The sequence below is a fragment of the Rhinatrema bivittatum genome, chromosome 2 (assembly GCF_901001135.1).
Source record: "Rhinatrema bivittatum chromosome 2, aRhiBiv1.1, whole genome shotgun sequence".
NCBI classification, from domain to species: Eukaryota; Metazoa; Chordata; class Amphibia; order Gymnophiona; family Rhinatrematidae; genus Rhinatrema; species Rhinatrema bivittatum.
The window spans coordinates 278,147,718-278,164,958 of NC_042616.1; the positions used below are offsets into that span (position 1 = coordinate 278,147,718).

A 17,241-nucleotide genomic window follows, 5' to 3' on the forward strand; every position below is an offset into this window, starting at 1 on the left:
GACGCAGAGGCGTTGTCGACGGCAATGGTCGTAATTTTCTTTATCATCCACCTGCAAGGTGCGTGTGGTTCGCACGTCAGCACGCGTGCGCCCCAGGGCTGAAGAAGATGGCGCGTCTCGTGGTATGGGAGCAGCGGCTCGTTCAACTGGTGCCCTTTCTTCGCCGGTGTTGGGCGCTCGCGGAGCTGAGGATGGCGCGGGCGCTTGGCCTGTACCAACCCTGGGGTGAGCTCGCGGAGATTTCTAGCTGGGAAGGAAGAGCACTCTGTGTCTGTGAGCTGCAGTGTTTGCAATGTGACCCTCTTGAGTATTCGTCCAAGCTGTTCATATTAGTGGCGAAGCCTGTCAAAATGGCACATAGGCATGTAGAATCGCAATTCTGACCCCGGAGCACACATTTTGTCCGCCTCGGATTAATGCAGTATTGACAATTCTGAATAATATGCTCTGTCTCACTCTATCTCCAGCCATTCTTCTGCTTATTCCTTTTCCCCTTCTTTCCTCTCCTTGCAGCCAGTCTCCCACTCTTTCTATCCCTCATCTTCCCTTGCCTCCCCATACTCTTCAATTTACCTTGCTGATCGTTGTTAGTGTTTCCTAAACAGTGTGTGCCTTTCAGACTCGGTAAGGTGTATCACGAAAAGTCACCACTATCTGATTATCCTTTCCAAACCAACACCTGGCTCTTCTCTCAGCACTTCCAGACAGCAGTGGTGGCTCTTAAATGCACAGGAGTTCTGTTATGAGACCATATGTGTAATCAAGCATCCTGGAGTGTAGCATTAAAGGGCAGCATGCAGCGCATGGATAGCCAGGTCCATCTTTGTGTAGTATGCACAGCAGTATCCTCATCTCCCTCCTTCCACCCTCTGTCTTATTGCTAGGCTGAGTGAGAAAGGAAGTGTACTTACTGAGCACACTTTTATGAGGAGGGAGCTGGTCCATTGGGACAAGTTCATGTATGTCTCTCTTTGTTTTAAAATTTTGCAGAGACAGTGGTGGGGCACCAGCTCTGTTGACCATATGAGTCTTTTGGGCTCGAAAAGGTTGGAGAATGCTGGTTTAAGTAGTGTGTTTACCTGTTAGCCTCCTTGAATACACAGAAATAAAGATTAATCCAAAAACATCTATATCTAACCTTTATTTATATAGAGAGATTTATTTGTTTTATTTGTAAACCTTTGTTTCTGTTGCTTTCCATTGGCAGTCATCTGCTGGTGCACAGTTTTCCAATGTGCTCTCCTTTACCTAAAGTGCTGTAACATCTGATGTAGAGCCTTCTTAGGACTATGCCCCTCCCTGTGGAACTTACTACCACAAATGCTTTGCCAAAATGAAAGCTACCGCCTCCATAGGAAGCAGGTGAAAACTTGGCTTTATAGCCAAACATTCCATGGTAAGAGTAACTAACTATAGCCCATGTTATTTTAACGTTTCTGAATGACTCTATATAAAACTCTTCAAATAAATATACCCTGTCATGCGCTTAACTGACATCAGCTGAAAACTGAAAGCTATAGCAGATGCTTATTTTGCGTTTAGTGCCTGCTAATTCCATGGAATATGAGACTTCAATACTGGTAGTGGCCCCAAGTGGCAGTATCAGTTAGAATATTAGGGTATACAAACTTTGAAACTAGCTTTCATATATATATTGCAGAATTTCACAGTGGTTGAGCAGGTACTACCAGATCTATAAGAATGCCACTCCAACAGTTGTATATTCAGGACAGTAACTTTCAAAAGGAGTGTACATATGTGCACCCAGGAACATGGCTATTTTGCAAGATGCATGCACATATATGCACATGTTATAAAATAGCCTGGGCACACGTGTGTTCAATTTTAAGCTTGTGCGTGCCCAGCTGCATTAGTAGGGTTTCAGCCGTGTGAGGGAATTTTATAACCAGTGCATGTCGACACCATGACCAGTTTCACGAGGTTGTTCACCATTCACCCAGTCTAGCGCTAGATCCTTCAAACCCCCCTAGTTTATTAGCCTGCACTCCCTTGCCCCCCACCCCCCCCTGTTAAACCAGACCCCTCAAATCCTTCAGCGATACCTGGAAATACTTTTAATACCACACCTTAACAGAAGTTACCCAGCACTGGACCTGGGCATATTCTGAGATGTGTATCTTTCTTCCCCACCCAAAATGTCCATGCCCTGCCCACATTATGCCCCCTTTTTCCCCCAATGCAAGATATTTGTGCATCAGGATTTGCGTGCACATGTGAGCAGCTTTTAAAATATGTGGGGGGTGTAAGCCCTACTTGTGCACGCAGCTCCTAATTGATGCATTTGCCAGGCTTTTAAAATTCACTTCTTAGTGAGAGTATACCTTCTGTGCTTGTTTTAAAAGCACTGGTAATGGTATTAGATTTTGTCCTTTTACCTTTAGTGTCTTTTCACTTTCAAGTGCATATACCTGTAGTGCTATACAATAAACATTAGGATAGTATGAAAAAATACATGCACAGTATTTTTTGTACATTTGTTCTGAACTGTAATGTCTGTTACAGCAATACAGGAAAAGCTGTGCACTAACCATTTAGAGCACTCAATGAGAAGCCAAGAGAGCTCTTGAGACTCATTTAAATCTCTCTTTCCCCTGACTTTTCATGCAAATTTTCATAAATTCCCCTCTGCTTCAGTGCAACAAACATAACAGCAATGACATTCCGCCTTTTTCCCCTTCCCCTCTGGAAGCTGTCATACAAATCAGAAGGTGAAACAGATAATATTTTCAGAGTGATAGCTGTGTTAGTCTGGTGTAGCAAATGTGAAAGGAAGTGAGTGGCACCTTATAGATTAACCAATTTGTTGAGGCATGAGATTTTGAGTATCGAAGCAAATAGATAGCTATACTGTCCTTCCCAGAGGTGGCCACATGTAGTGTTCTAAATGCATTCAAATATAAGGCACACCAGTGATTCCCTATGCATATTTAAATTTCCCAAGGAAGCTTCCTAAGGGTTGGTAGTCTCAGCCATTTTTGATGCAGGCAATGAAGTAAGTAAATGTGAGAGATACTCAACATGTTAGATTTTTTTTTAAACCAACAGAATTATGAATGAATGATATACAAATTGACAGTGGCTAGGGTTGAAACCTTTGATTGGGATTACTGTTCAGAAGTTTCAAACTTGTCAGTTTTGTTTCTGTTACCATCTATCCATTTTATGATCTATACAGTCACATTATTCTGTGTATTAGCTTTGAGCTCTTTTGATATAAACGCATGAATTAAATTATAATCTCCTTCATTGTATATTCATCTCTGCCAGCTGTGAGACAGGAGCAGGCACAGACTTCCAAAACCTAATCCCGGTCTTGGTCTTCCAGGTTTTTGTCCACTGGTTTATGGCTAGTCACATATGCAAGTGTGACAACCTTTTGTATAAAGATGCAATTTTTCTAAATGTACATCTGGCCATCCATCCAGGAATTGTATAGAAATTATATTTAGTTTGACTTAGGAGATCTTTGAGGGATCATATATTCTGACTGCATGCTCTGTTTGTTTCACCCTCACCTCCCCTCCCCTTTCTTGGTTTCTTCAAGAAGGGAAGGGGCTGTGTTAGGCAGACTGGCTGTTTTATGCTCTAAGTGCTCCAGTCTTAGCATCAACCTAAACCCTCCTTTTCCTTTCATGTTGCTTGGGAGTGGAGAAGCTGGAGCAGGAAACAGAGAGCCGAGACAGAAGGCAGGCAGGCATGATGTTGAATCAGTCCTGCAAGTAGCATTTAGCTTCATTCAGATGACTGAATTATGCAGTAGGGGAGCTTCAGGTTTCTTGATTGTGTGACGGGCTACAAATTATGCAGCAACAGGCTTAATGTTATGTCTCTTGTGTGTCTCGCTACTGCAGAATCTGGGGAGCCTGGAGGTTACTGATTATTGGTTCCCGGAGAATACAACCTATCAGACTCGGTCATATTTTTTCTAACATCTCATGTTCCACTGATGCAGTCTATCTTCAGACAAAACCTATATTGGGTCATTGAATTGGGTCATTTACTGTAATAGGCTTATTATCCAAGTACCTTGGGACCTGGGGTAGGTCAGGTATTTGCTGAATTATGGTCTATGGGAGAGGCAAGGTGGAGGTGGGACCAGCCCGAAGGAAAAAAAAAAGACTGAGGACAGATGCTCTCAAAGTCCAAAAAGGTCAGCTGATGCTGATTGGTTAACGAGTTAACCAGCTTCAGGGCATCAGTCACCACTGTGGATAACTGGTTCAATCAGATAGCTGATGGTTGTATAATAGGACTGTTACTATATAACTTTATATGAAATTATACAAGTGTACGTGCTATTCATTTTCTATAAATCTTTGTGAATTTTTTCAGTGGGATTTGTCACGATTTATTTATGTAATTCAACTTTTATTGTATTCACCTACTTGGTTTGTCATTGTTAACTTAAAAAAAAAAAGATTAAATGCTTATTAAAACAGTTTTGACTCTCTCATTTCCGTTGCTCATACCAGCCCCAGCCCTAGCAGTACAAGTTCCAGTCACTGTTCCTGAACTGGCACTGGGAGACGCTGAAATGGATGAAGTGCCCAGCTTTTTGGACAGCATCTTTTGGATGGCAGCACCCAAGAAGAGACGCACCATTGAAGTGAATCGCTGCAGGAGAAGAAACCCCAAAAAGCTGATTAAAGTTAAGGTAATTTGCCAGCTGTGATAATGTTGTGGTTGCTTTTCCCTTCTGCAGCTTCTGTTGCTGGAAAAATAAAAAATGAAATAGCTTGGGGCCTCATTTACTAAGCAGGTTTTCATAGACATAGGATGGAAGTGGAAATAGTTTTCAGTTTTTCTTCTCCTGCTCCCAAACAGGTCGATACTGTAAGACCGCGGGAGAGCGGACGAACGCCCACTCTCCCGGCGCGCGCACCAGCCCTTCGCCGGTGCGGGTGATTCAGTATTTAAATGAGGTGACCGGGAAAAACGGGGAAAAGGAGGCGCTAGGGACACTAGCGCGTCCCTAGCGCCTCCTTTTTGTCAGGAGCGGCGGCTGTCAGCGGGTTTGACAGCCGACGCTCAATTTTGCCGGCGTCTGTTCTCGAGCCTGCTGACAGCCACGGGCTCGGAAACCGGACGCCGGCAAAATTGAGCATCCGGTTTTCGGCCCGACAGCCGCGGGCCGAATTCAAATTTTTTTTTTTTTTTTACTTATGGGGACCTCCGACTTAATATCGCTATGATATTAAGTCGGAGGGTGCACAGAAAAGCAGTTTTTACTGCTTTTCTGTGCACTTTCCTGGCGCAGGAAGAAATTAGCGCAGACCTTTGGATCAACGCTAATTTCTTAGAGTAAAATGTGCGGCTTGGCTGCACATTTTACTTACTGATCCCGCGCGCATACCTAATAGGGCCATCAACATGCATTTGCATGTTGAGGGCGCTATTAGGTGCCGCGGGTGGGCCGCGTGTTTTCCTCCCCTTACTGAATAAGGGGTAAGGGAAAACACGCGTCCAGAGCAGGCTGACAGTGCGCTCCGACGGAGCACACTTTACTGTATCGACCTGAAAGGGAGTTGTTTGTAAGTTTGCAGAGCTGTCAGAATTTTCTGGGGCATTAAAGTTTTCTTTGAACTTCAGTTCACCAAATCATTGATGGCTGTTCTTATAGCTGGGGGGAGAATCCCCAATTTGCAATTCTCAGTCTCTCTGGCTCCAGACATGTGATTCGTAGACAGAAACTATAGAATCGGCAAGATATAGAGCAAAGGCATGCAGGCTGTTATCCAAACTGGCTTCCAACAAGAGTATAAACAATGCTGCCCCTCCTGAGGGGGCGGAGTCAAGAGCATTAGTTCCAGGATCGCTGATGACAAAACCTCCACAATTATAACCTTGGAGATCTCCGGAGGAACTGATTGAACTCCTTAATTGTCTCATTGGTGCCATGACAGAATTAGCTCCTGACGAAACATATCCTAGACGTACTGTTCCATTTTTCCTGTGCAGTATGTGTATGTTAAACAAATGCCTACAGTACCTGAATGTAATCTGCTCTGAAGTGCCAGAAAGGAGAATATAAATAAATTACCTATAATTAAAAAAAAATATATAAAGAAAAATAAAATAAAATTAGCATGTCCCTGCAATGCAAATGTGCTGTGCTCATTTGTATTGCAGATAACTCAGGGGTGCATTCCAGAGAGGCTATGGAGCCCCCGCCGCTGTTATAGTGGACACAGTCTCTGACCTAGTTGTACCTCAGCCAGAGGAGTGGCCTCAGTGGTGGCAGCCAGAAGACAGCTATGGCTGAGAAATTGAACAGCGGACACAATCTGTAAGGTAAACCTCACAAAGATGCCCTTTAAGGGATCCCTCCTATTCGGGAGTGAATTGGAAAAGCTGGCCAGTAAATGGGGTGAATCTCCAATGCCTCAGCTAACAGAAGATAAGAGAGAGAAGTTGCAGCACCCCTCGCCTATGAGGGATCAGCCCAGGGGCTCCCAGTGCTTTTGGCCCTACACAAATTCGATATTTCAGACATCTCAGTCCTTGGGAAGGTCTCAGTCCTTTCGAAGTCGACAACCAAAGAGGAGCTGGTTCGGGTTCAGGTTTGTCCCGAACTTCCCAATGAAGTTTTGCCGACCCATCCTGGACGAGGAGATAGGTGATCAACTATCCTTCTTCTACCAGTAGTGGGTCGAGATCGCGGATAAATGGATACTGGATATGATAAATGAAAGAGATGCGCCGGAGTTTCGCATCACTCCTCTGGACATATTCATGTCTCCGTGCCACTCCCAGCACAAGAAGCTGGTAGTGGAATCTACCTTAAGGCTTCTCAAGTTGAGGGCTATAATTCCAGTACCTACGCCCCAGGGAAATACGGGGAATTATTCCATCTATTTCATCATACCCAAGAAGGAGGATTCCTTTTGCCCCATCCTGGACCTCAAGTGCATCAACTGTCATCTGTGAATAATTCTACGTTCCATCATAATAGCCATGCAACTGGGAGAGTTCTTAACCTCCCTGGACCTCTTGGAGGCCTACCTTCATATTCCAAATCGACAAGACAAGACCCTTTGTGGTGTTGGGCTGCCATTATCAGTTCCAGGCCTTGCCCTTTGGCCTGGCCACCGCCCCACAGAACATTTTCCAAAATTATGGTGGTCGTGGCGGTGGAACTGAGGAAAGAAGGGATCCTGGTGCACCCTTACTTGGATGACTGGTTGATCTAGGCAGAGTTGTCCGAGTCTCCAGGTGACCAGCAGGGTGAGTTCCCTGCTTCATGAACTTGGTTGGGTCATGAACATGGACAAAGGCAGTCTCAAACCCTCCCAGTCCTTAGGGTATCTGGGAGTTCGGTTCAACACCAAGCAGGACTAGGTCTTCCTCCCACCCTCGAGAGTTCAAATTACTGCAGTTATGAAGCAGGACATTAGATGGTGGCTCTCCCGCTCCATCCTCTCCACGGGAGCACCCTTCCGGCTACCTCCTTATCAGCTGATACTCACCACAGATGCCTCCAGGAAAGGTTGGGGGGGCACATCTGACCGACTTAAAAACTCAAGGTCTATGGACCCCTGCAGAATCAAAACTCCACATAAACCTACTCGAACTTCGAGCAATCTGGAATTCCCTTCAAACCTTCTCCTCGCACATTGCAGAGAAACGGCTCATGATTTACACGGACAACCAAGTCGCCATGTTTTATATAAACAAGGAAGGCGGGTCCAGTTCGTGAAATCTTTGTCGAGAAGCCCTTCGCATTCTCCATTGGACGGAGATGATGAACATCTCTACAAGCTACCTACTTATCAGGCCTCGACAATACCACAGTGGACGTCTCAGCAGAATTTTTCATTCACACGAGTGGATGCTCAACCCGCAAATTGCAAAAAATCTCTTTGACAAATGGGGCTACCCAACCATAGACCTATTTGCCACAGAAGACAATCGACAGGTCCTTAGCTTTTGCTCCATTTATCCCAGCAAACTTCGATTATGCTCCAGACGCCTTTCTCATTCCATGGACGAATGGCCTACTATATGCATACCCGCCCATTCCTCTGATTTCACGGACGATTCAGAAGTGTATGCAGGATGTAGCAGATATGATCCTAATGTTTCCAGCGTGGCCTCGACAGCCATGGTATGCCTATCTCCTCCGTCTCTCAGTGGCCAATCCAATGCCTCTGGGGTCCGACACCGATCTCTTAACGCAGGAAGAGGGAGCTCTCCTACACCCGATGCATCACTCCCTTCACCTAACAGCGTGGAGATTGAACGGCAAATATTGAGTCATCTTGACCTTCCAACACATATAGAAGACATACTTCTCTTCTAGAAAGCCTTCCACCAGGCGAAACTATAAAAGGAAAATGGCACCAATATTCACAATGGTGCCATCAACGACAACTTAATCCATTTTCGACAGAGGTGACTAACATTCCCCACTACTTACATCACCTCTAACAGTCAGGACTAGCTACGGCATCAGTTCGGGTACATGTCAGTGCTCTTGCGGCTTTCCACTGCACGATCAAAGGGGTTCCAATTTCCCAGCACCCTTTAATCTCATGATTCATGCGGGGATTGCTCCATTTGCGGCCGCCAATACTGAAATCACCAATCCCATGGGACTTGAATGTTGTTTTGGAACAATTGATGTTAGCACCATTTGAACCATTGGACCAGGCTCATATAAAATATTTCACCTGGAAAACAATCTTCCTAGTGGCCATTACGTCTGCACGAAGAGTTAGTGAACTCCAAGCATTAGTTCACTACCCTCCATATCTTGAATTTTTCCATGATAAGGTAACCCTTCGCACTCATCCCTCCTTCTTGCCAAAGGTGGTTTCGGGGTTCCTCTTAAATCAGACAATCACCCTGCCTATCTTCAAACCAAAAGCTCATCACTTGAACAGGGATCGTCAATTGCATTCATTGGACTGCAAGCGAGCTTTAGCTTATTACAAACAAAGAATAGACTCCAAGTCTAGACCACCTCAGCTTTTTCTTTCCGTCAATCCTAATACTCCGGAACAACCAGTTTCAAAAAGAACAATTGCTTCCTGGTTGTCTCATTGCATACAGTTTTGTTATGACAAACGTTCATTGCCCTTAGCTACTAAGCCAAAAGCGCATCAGATCAGAACCACCACCGCATCTGTGGCTCACCTCCACAAGGTTCCACTCCTGGACATTTGCAAAGCAGCCACTTGGTCTTCTCTACATACTTTTACGACACATTACTGTTTACAACAGCAGTCTGCTTCGGATGCTGCACTGGGTTCAGCAGTCTTGTCACACCTACAATGCTGATGGGACTGTCTACATGTCTACAGATGACTCCTGCACTATCCAAAAGAAGCAACAACAGGACGCCGTCACTAGCTTGGGACTCCCATACAGCATGGCTAAATCAGCCTGCTATTGACGGGAAAAAGCAAGTTTGCTTACCGTAAACGGTGTTTCCGTAGATGATAGATGATTTAGCCATGTGTACCTGCCCTTCTCCCTAGACCGTCAAAAACCCCCCCAAAAAAAACCATACAGGGGAAATTGACTTCCTTCAGTCTTGGCTACAAAGAAACTGAGAGAGAGATGGCTGATTCGCGTGTGAACACACCACGCAGATGCACAGAGTTCAAGCTCTGTGACTCATTGAGGGAAGCTCTGCCTACCAATGTCGCCCCACGCGCTCCCATACAGCATAGCTAAATCATCTGCTATCTACGGAAACACCGTTTATGGTAAGCAAACTTGCTTTTCCCAGATGTTTCAGGTAAAAACTATATAGATGAACCCCCAGACATCATTTGAGTTCTAGGTGCAAAATAGTTGACTCTACCACTAGATAATTACTCCCGGTTACAGTTTGACATAGGGAGCTGAGGATCAGTGCAATTATCTGACCTTACATAGCATCTTTGGTCATTTTATGTATTCTGACTCCTAATTATTCATTTTTGTGTAGCTTATTTTAATGACTGTAACATAGCTGGGTAGTAGATGATAGCTTTCATGAGACTAAGAACATTGCTTTTTAATCATTTTACTTAACTGCTTTCATAATTAGAAAACCAACATTACTTTTAGCTGTAAGGTTTGCTAAAGATAAGATCGCAGCAGTCTCAAAACCGTATATCTTAAAATTACATTCCTGCAGCTAGCCTAGCTGTGACAAATGAAAGTCTTGGGCTGTGGAGCCATGAGAGAATGTATGTATGGGTGTGAGTATCATGGGCTGGAGGGAGGTGATTGAGAGTTTTGTCTTAGGACAGAGATGATGAACTCCAGTCCCCCAATGCCACAAACAGGTCTGGTTTTCAAAATAGCCAAACTATAAAAATTGAACCTGCGTTATTGATCAAATATATCTATCTGTGGCTATGCATTCATTGTAGTACTCAAGGACCACAGAGTTTGCCATTCTGGCCTTGGAGAGAACAGATGCATTCCATTCAGTGCAAGCAACTGGGTGGTTATTTTCAGGCGCATGTGGCATGCTAATTTTTCAAATAGTTTCTGTCGTAGAATTTGTCCCAGTCTTTTTCAAATGAGGTCCCATAGTGAGGTTTAGATCAGGCTCCTGCATCTTTGTGTGCTACAGCTGCAGAGGATCTTACAGAAGGCTGTGAGAAATGGATATTGATGTCATTAGCTGAATAAAGCCTAAAATAACTTGTCTACATAGGCAGGGCAAGTGGCATGTAAGATTGACTTGTTTCTTGTGGCTGTCTAGCATTACGAGAGATATGTAGGTTTCTATAAAATACTGTGATAAAACCAGTACAAAGTGCTAAGGTCACATGCTACCCTTATAACTTGATGTCATCTTGATATACTGTTTTAATAACACGGTATCCCTAGGGAATTGGCATCTTTTGCTTTATAAGGGAAGATAGCAGCCATGACATTGAAACTATTAACAAGCCACTACATTCATACTTCAACAGTGCACAGAGTTTTTATTATATTACCACTTCACATAACTCTGTTTTACTACAAACATGTAAATGTGGCTTTATATTATGTCAGTTAGGCACTGATATATTAAAGGATGATAAGCTTGGTCAAGTATTTTTACAAACTTAACTCATCGTAATTCAGGGGTATTTTTTAAAATATTTGCTTTGCATAAAATAATATACCCCAAAATGTGTATTTCCACTGCTAATTCATATCCCAAAGGAAAGAAAATGCAATAAAGTATATTGTACCTACTTTGCTTTTCCTGTAGCTGTTTCCTAGTTGCGTTTAAAAAAAAAAAAAAAAAAATGTGAAGGTGAGGAAAGATGTTACGTGGAGTTCAAGGGATGCCTTCACCTCTTCTTCCTGGCCCTCTCCTCCCCAACTATCGCGACGTCTGCATCCCAATAGGCTGATTGGAGGATTTGCAGCACCACCAGTCGTCTTCCTCAGCAGGTTAAGTAAGGAACCTGTGCTGCAAGGTGTCCCTTATCCTTCGGTGTTGGGAGGGAGGGGCTAGGTTAAGTCCTCCTCACAAGACCTTTCAGGCCTCTCACGCTAACTCCTTACTTTGTGGCACCTCCTTCTCTTAGCAGCATGTCCTCCAATTGGCCTGCTGGGGTGGCAACAGGAGGACTCTGGTATTGTGACCTGCTACCCCTTCTCTACCCCCACCCCCACCCCTGCTTATTTGTTGCTAGCTGATACAAGAACATGAATAAAAAAAAAAAAGCGAGAAGATTGTGTCTAGCTATACCATGGTTTAATGAATAGCTGGAGAATATTTAATTTGGTGAAAATGTGTTTGAGTATATGTCCGATTATCTGAATTTATTTTGCATTCAGTTGAATGGAAATACCATTAAGGCATAATAAATCCCCATATGCAAGATGAGAATTTAGTTTAGGATCAATTAGCAAGTTTTCACACCTAAGCTGACTGACCGACTTCAGTACCTCAGCTCCTCGATATAGTAACATAGTAACTGATGGCTGATCAAGTTCAAAATGGCTCATCCAGTCTGCCCAGCAAGGTGTTATGAGTTATAACTAGGGATGTGAATCGTGCTTCTGACAATTGAAAATATCGTACGATATTTTCAAAATCTTCAGAAATCGGGGGCTCCCCAAAACCGATAGGAAAACCCCACAAAATTGTTCGGGGGGGTTCTCTTATCTTTTTGGGGGAGGGCGGGAAAAACGGCACACAAATAACCCATAAACCCTCCCAAAACTTTTTTACAAGTACCTGGTGGTCCAGTGGGAGTCCCAGGAGCGATCTCCCGCTGTCGGCTGCCACTAATCAAAATGGCGCCGATGGCCCTTTGCCCTTACCATGTGACAGGGTATCCGTGCCATTGGCCGGCCCCTGTCACATGGTAGGAGCACTGGATGGCCCGCGCCATTTTTAAAGATGACGCCGGCCGTCTGGATGGACGTCAGAGGTCATGGCGTGCGCTCATGCACCTTCGCTGCTTGAGCGCCCAAATTGGACGTGCGTTCATGCACCTTCGCCGGCGGGGCTGCTGGAAGCCGCTTTCGCCGCCGGCTGCCCCTGGGAGGCAGGGGAGCCGCGGTGGGCGCCTCGGGAGGAGGGGAGAGAGGACTGGGGCTGCTGGTAGCATGCAGTAAGTTTACTTTTGTTACAATTTCTATTTGCTTTAACATGTCGAGTCGATTTTCACCCTGCGCCTTGCTTCCGGATGGGGGGAAAGAGGACTGGCAATCCCTGATGCCCGAGCGTAGGAGAACCAGGCCACACCATGTTACTCGCTTGCTCCAACCCACCCACTTATTTGACCAGAGCCTGCCTATTGCTGTCACATCCCTCTAACATCAGGGTAGGCGGTAAATTAGCGGGTTAAAGACGCGGCAAAACAGTTGGTTAAAAAGGCGATAATCGGGCCGCACGTTACTGTATGGGAGGGAATAGCTAATCCGATCGTTTACATATCATATACATGCTGCGGGCGGAAAGGGATACGCGTCGATTTAAAGAAGCGGTAAAGATTGGTAAAAACGGATAGTGAATCATGGGTTAGACTTACGCGGCCAAATTGTGGGTAGAAAGCGGGTTAGAAACAGGGTAACCGCAGCCGCGCTTTACTGTATCGGCCTGTAAGTCGGTTAGTGGACAAGTTATCCGGGATATTCAGCAGGATAAAAGTTCCACTGAATATAACAAACCTAAAGTTATCCAGCTATATATAGCTGGATTACAAAAACATAACTGGCTATGTTTGAATATAGCCGGTTAAATGATTGATATCCGGCTTGGTGTGGCTGCATAACACGCTACATTTTACTTAACTGCCAGGCCATAGTCTCTTACTCCCACCAACCTCCCTCTCCCCCAAACCTATTTAAAACTGAAGAGCCCTGCATATCAGTCCCTGGTCCCAATCAGAAAACATGCTATTCAGCTTCCTCCCCATTCCTCCCCCTACCCACAACAAAGAATCATGGTGCTTGCCTGCTGTCCTCTAACCCTCCCCATCTCAGCCATTACCTTTTTTATCTGTGCTGGGAGCAAGGGACTTTCTGCCCCACTGTCAGTGCTTCTAGTGCTGCTCTGACAGGCTGGAAGCATAAGCTTACGTGATCTCTGTCTCTAGATAGATCTCTAGACCTAGATCTATACACAGTGGCTTGTAAAAGTATTCAACCCCTTAAAAAGTCAGCAGATTTGTATGACAAATGACACTTACACAGATTGTTCTAGATGGTATGTTTATTGCAAACCAGGATGCTCTTAAAGGCCAATTTTTCGGTCACGATTCATTATTTCTCTGCATCTTTTATAAAATTAAAAACTGAAAAATGCTGCTTGCATAAGTATTCAACCTCTGTGCAGTGGAAGCTCCAAGTTTTGTACAGATGGAAGATATTGCCCTATCAGTTGGCTTACAGTTGGCCTCTACCTGTGAATCATTAAAGGTCATCTTTTCTGGATAAAATACTCCATAATTCCATACCAGACTGTGAATCTGAAGGAAAGCTGTAAAAATGAAGACCAAAACGCATTTTAAGGAAATTAAAGATAGTTATAGACATGCACAAGCTAGGCAAAGGCTACAAAATAATAGCCAAATGCTTGGATATCCCAGTGAGCACTGTTGGTTCAATTGTGAGGATATGAAAGCTGCATCATTCCACCCAGACACTGCCTAGCAAGGCCGTCCCTCAAAATACAGCATCAGAGCAAAAAGAAGACTTCTGAGGGAAGCCACAGAGAGGCCAACAATCACTTTGAAGGAGCTACAGAGTTCAGTGGCTGAGACAGTCAACCATATCAAGTGCTCTGTGTATAACTGGCCTGCGTGGGATGGGGTCTAGAAGGAAACTATTACTGAAGGAGAAACAACATCAAAACACATCTGGAGTTTGCCAGAAAGCATTAGAGTGACTCACCTAAAATGTGGGATAAAGTTTTCTGGCCTGATGGAGACAAAAATAGAGCTTTCTGGCTCAAATTCAAAACTCTGTGTGGCACAAGCCTAACACTGCCCATTCCTCAGCAAACACCATCCTAATAGTAAAACATGGGGGTGGCAGCATCATGTGGGGATGCTTTTTTTCTCAGTGGGGACTGGGCATTTTGTTAAAATTGAAGGATGGATGGTGCAGCATACAAGGAGATAATACGAGAAAACCTGCTTCAGTTTGCTAAAAAGCTAAAAACTTGGAAGAAAGTTCACCTTTCAGCAGGATAATGATCCCCTAAGCACAAGGCCAAAGCAACACAGAAGTGGTTGAACCACAAAAAGGAGGTTCTACAATGGCCAAGTCAAAGTCCAAATCTCAGGCCAACTGAGAATCTGTGGCATTATTTGAAAAGTGCAGTCCATAAGTGTCATCCAACCAACCTGATTACCTGGAGCAAATCTGCCAGGAAGAATGGACAAAAGTCATTCCCAAACAGCGTGCAAAACTGGTAGAAACTTACCTAACAGACTTAAAGCTGTTATTGCAGCTCAAGGTGGTTCTACCAAGTAATAGTCTGAAAGGGTTGAATACTTATGCAAAGCAGCATTTTTCAGGTTCATACTTTATTTTACAAAAAATGCAGAGAAATAATGAATTGTGACTTAGAAAATTTACTTTAAGAGTGTACTGATTTGCAGTAAACATATTGTCTGGAACAATCGGTATAAGTGTCATTTGTAATCCACACAAATCTGACTATTGAGGGAGTCAGATTTGTGTGGATTACAAATGACACATATATATTGGCTTGCAAAGGTATATGTCATGGTATCTACCCCACTCTCATATATGTATCCTTGCCAGCCATCAGCAGCCCCTCCCCAAGGTCATCTTCGGTGAACATCAAACTGAAATATTTTTTTAACATTTTCTATTTTTTCATTGTCTCCCTCCACACATTTCTTCTCATTACCTTTCAGTCTTGTAGTTGCAGCTCTGGCTTTCTTCCTTTCTGTGACTGACCTGAAAAGTCTTGTTCCCTCAATTTACCTCCTAGCAATTTTTTTTTTCCCATTTCACTCACATTTTTGCTATGGTGATTTCTTTCCTCATAGAGGAAGTTGATGGCAGGCTGATCTTGCACAATTCTTTCAGGAGGATTTTTCAGTCTTCTAGAAACAAGAGATACTTTTGAAAAATATAAATATCAAATGCTAAAATTTCTGGTCTTCGAGATTACTGGATGGAAGGGGTTGTGTTTTGATAGCACACTCAGCCCATGGCAAAAACAAAGTAGCCCAAAGGACAACACTGGAATTACATGTATCTTCTTTTCCCAGCCACAGAAGGTCACTGTGTTTTTGGCATACATGGGAGAAAACTGGGATAAAATAATGGACTCTGAATGAAGGCTTTTGGATGAGAGCTAGATAGGGAGTGGCAAAGAGACATCTCTTTTTAACCAAAGAAGTATCAAACCCAATAGAATCACTGGGATTGCTAGCCTGTGAAATTTGGTCATTTACACAATTATACACAAGAGTAAATCCTTTGGGGAAAAGATCCAGATATGATTTTTTTTTCCTCAGAATTTAAAAAAGAAAACATGTACTGAGTATCTGCAAATAATTTGCATGGTGCAGGAATTTAGCAGATTTGAGTCTGAGGAATAGGCCTTGCTCACACTGAAAGCTCTCACTCATTTCCACCAGTGTGTCACTTGTGTTTTAAATCCTCTCTGTATGGTAAACATTTTCTGAATCTGTAAACCTTCTTTTTTTTTTTTAGACCAACATTGACATGTGTCCCTCATGTGGACATTTGAAACAGAAACATGTCCTTTGTGGGTTTTGTTATGAGAAGGTTCACCGGGAGACCGCCATGATCCGAGGCCAGATAAAAGCAGAGGAAGGAGGACCATTTCGAGCTGCCACGGTAGAGACACTCATCCTCTATGAAGGGGAAAAACCCTCGGCTGAGGACCAAGGGAAGAGGATCATAGAAAGACCCCGAAAACGCCCATCATGGTTCACTTTGTACTGATTACAAAAATGCAGCAGCAGAGGCTATTTGCTCTAAATAAATACAGTAGTGGATTTCTACAGGAAAGAAAACATAAATACAATGGAATTTGCTTTTATCATTTTAGTTCTGTAATGCAGTTGATACGTCTGAAGGAAACTGCCACCATCCAGACGTGCGTCATAGCTGTCTGTTTAGAAACTCGCAGTGGATGTTGACCTTCCTATGAGATGCCAGTCCAGGACAGAGTGCTTAAGAGAGACTTGTTGCATGGACATGCAGGGGCTGATTTGTATAGTCTGAGGGCCAAATGTTGGCTTTGTGGTTTGGTGATGTTCATTTGAAATTGGCCAAGTCATGTCAATTGGATTGATCTGTTAGGAATTTGTATTTTTTTTGGCAAATATGCAAAAGATGCTTAGTCTTACCAGGAGTACAAATCAGCTCCATAGCTATGTTCTGAAAATATCAAAAGCATGACAGCAGCAGGAAGGGCAAGACTTAAGTGTATTCCTTATTGTAGGGCGGAATGCAAGAAACAGCAGGTAAGAACATAAGATATGCCATACTGAGTCAGACAAAGTCCTTCAAGCCCCATATCGTGTGACCAACCAATTCACAATTACCTGGCAAGTACCCAAACATTAAATGAATAGACCCCCAAGCTACTAATCTTTACTGTTTTAATAGCAATTTATGGACATCTGTTTAATAGCAATTTATGGACAATCTTTTTTTAAACCCGGTTACATTAACTGCCATAACCACGTGCTCTGAGTGAGAATTTTCTCCAATTTGTTTTAGATGAGCTACTTGCTAACTTCATGGAGTGCCCCCTCGTCC

General features: G+C 43.7%; 1 protein-coding gene across 2 annotated transcripts; it reads left to right on the forward strand.

Moving 5' to 3' along the window:
- Positions 1-2: 2 nt before the first annotated feature.
- MRPL32 (mitochondrial ribosomal protein L32) lies at positions 3-17,020 on the forward strand. 2 transcript variants are annotated; one of them, XM_029589546.1, is made up of 3 exons: positions 3-225; positions 4,494-4,675; positions 16,165-17,020. In XM_029589546.1, the coding sequence occupies exons 1-3, from the start codon at positions 108-110 to the stop codon at positions 16,417-16,419; spliced, it is 555 nt and encodes a 184-aa protein (XP_029445406.1). In that variant the 5' UTR covers positions 3-107; the 3' UTR covers positions 16,420-17,020. The 2 variants fall into 2 exon arrangements, with proteins under 2 accessions (XP_029445406.1, XP_029445407.1); XM_029589547.1 differs by lacking the exon at positions 3-225 and adding an exon at positions 1,270-1,396.
- The last annotated feature ends 221 nt before the right edge of the window (positions 17,021-17,241 follow it).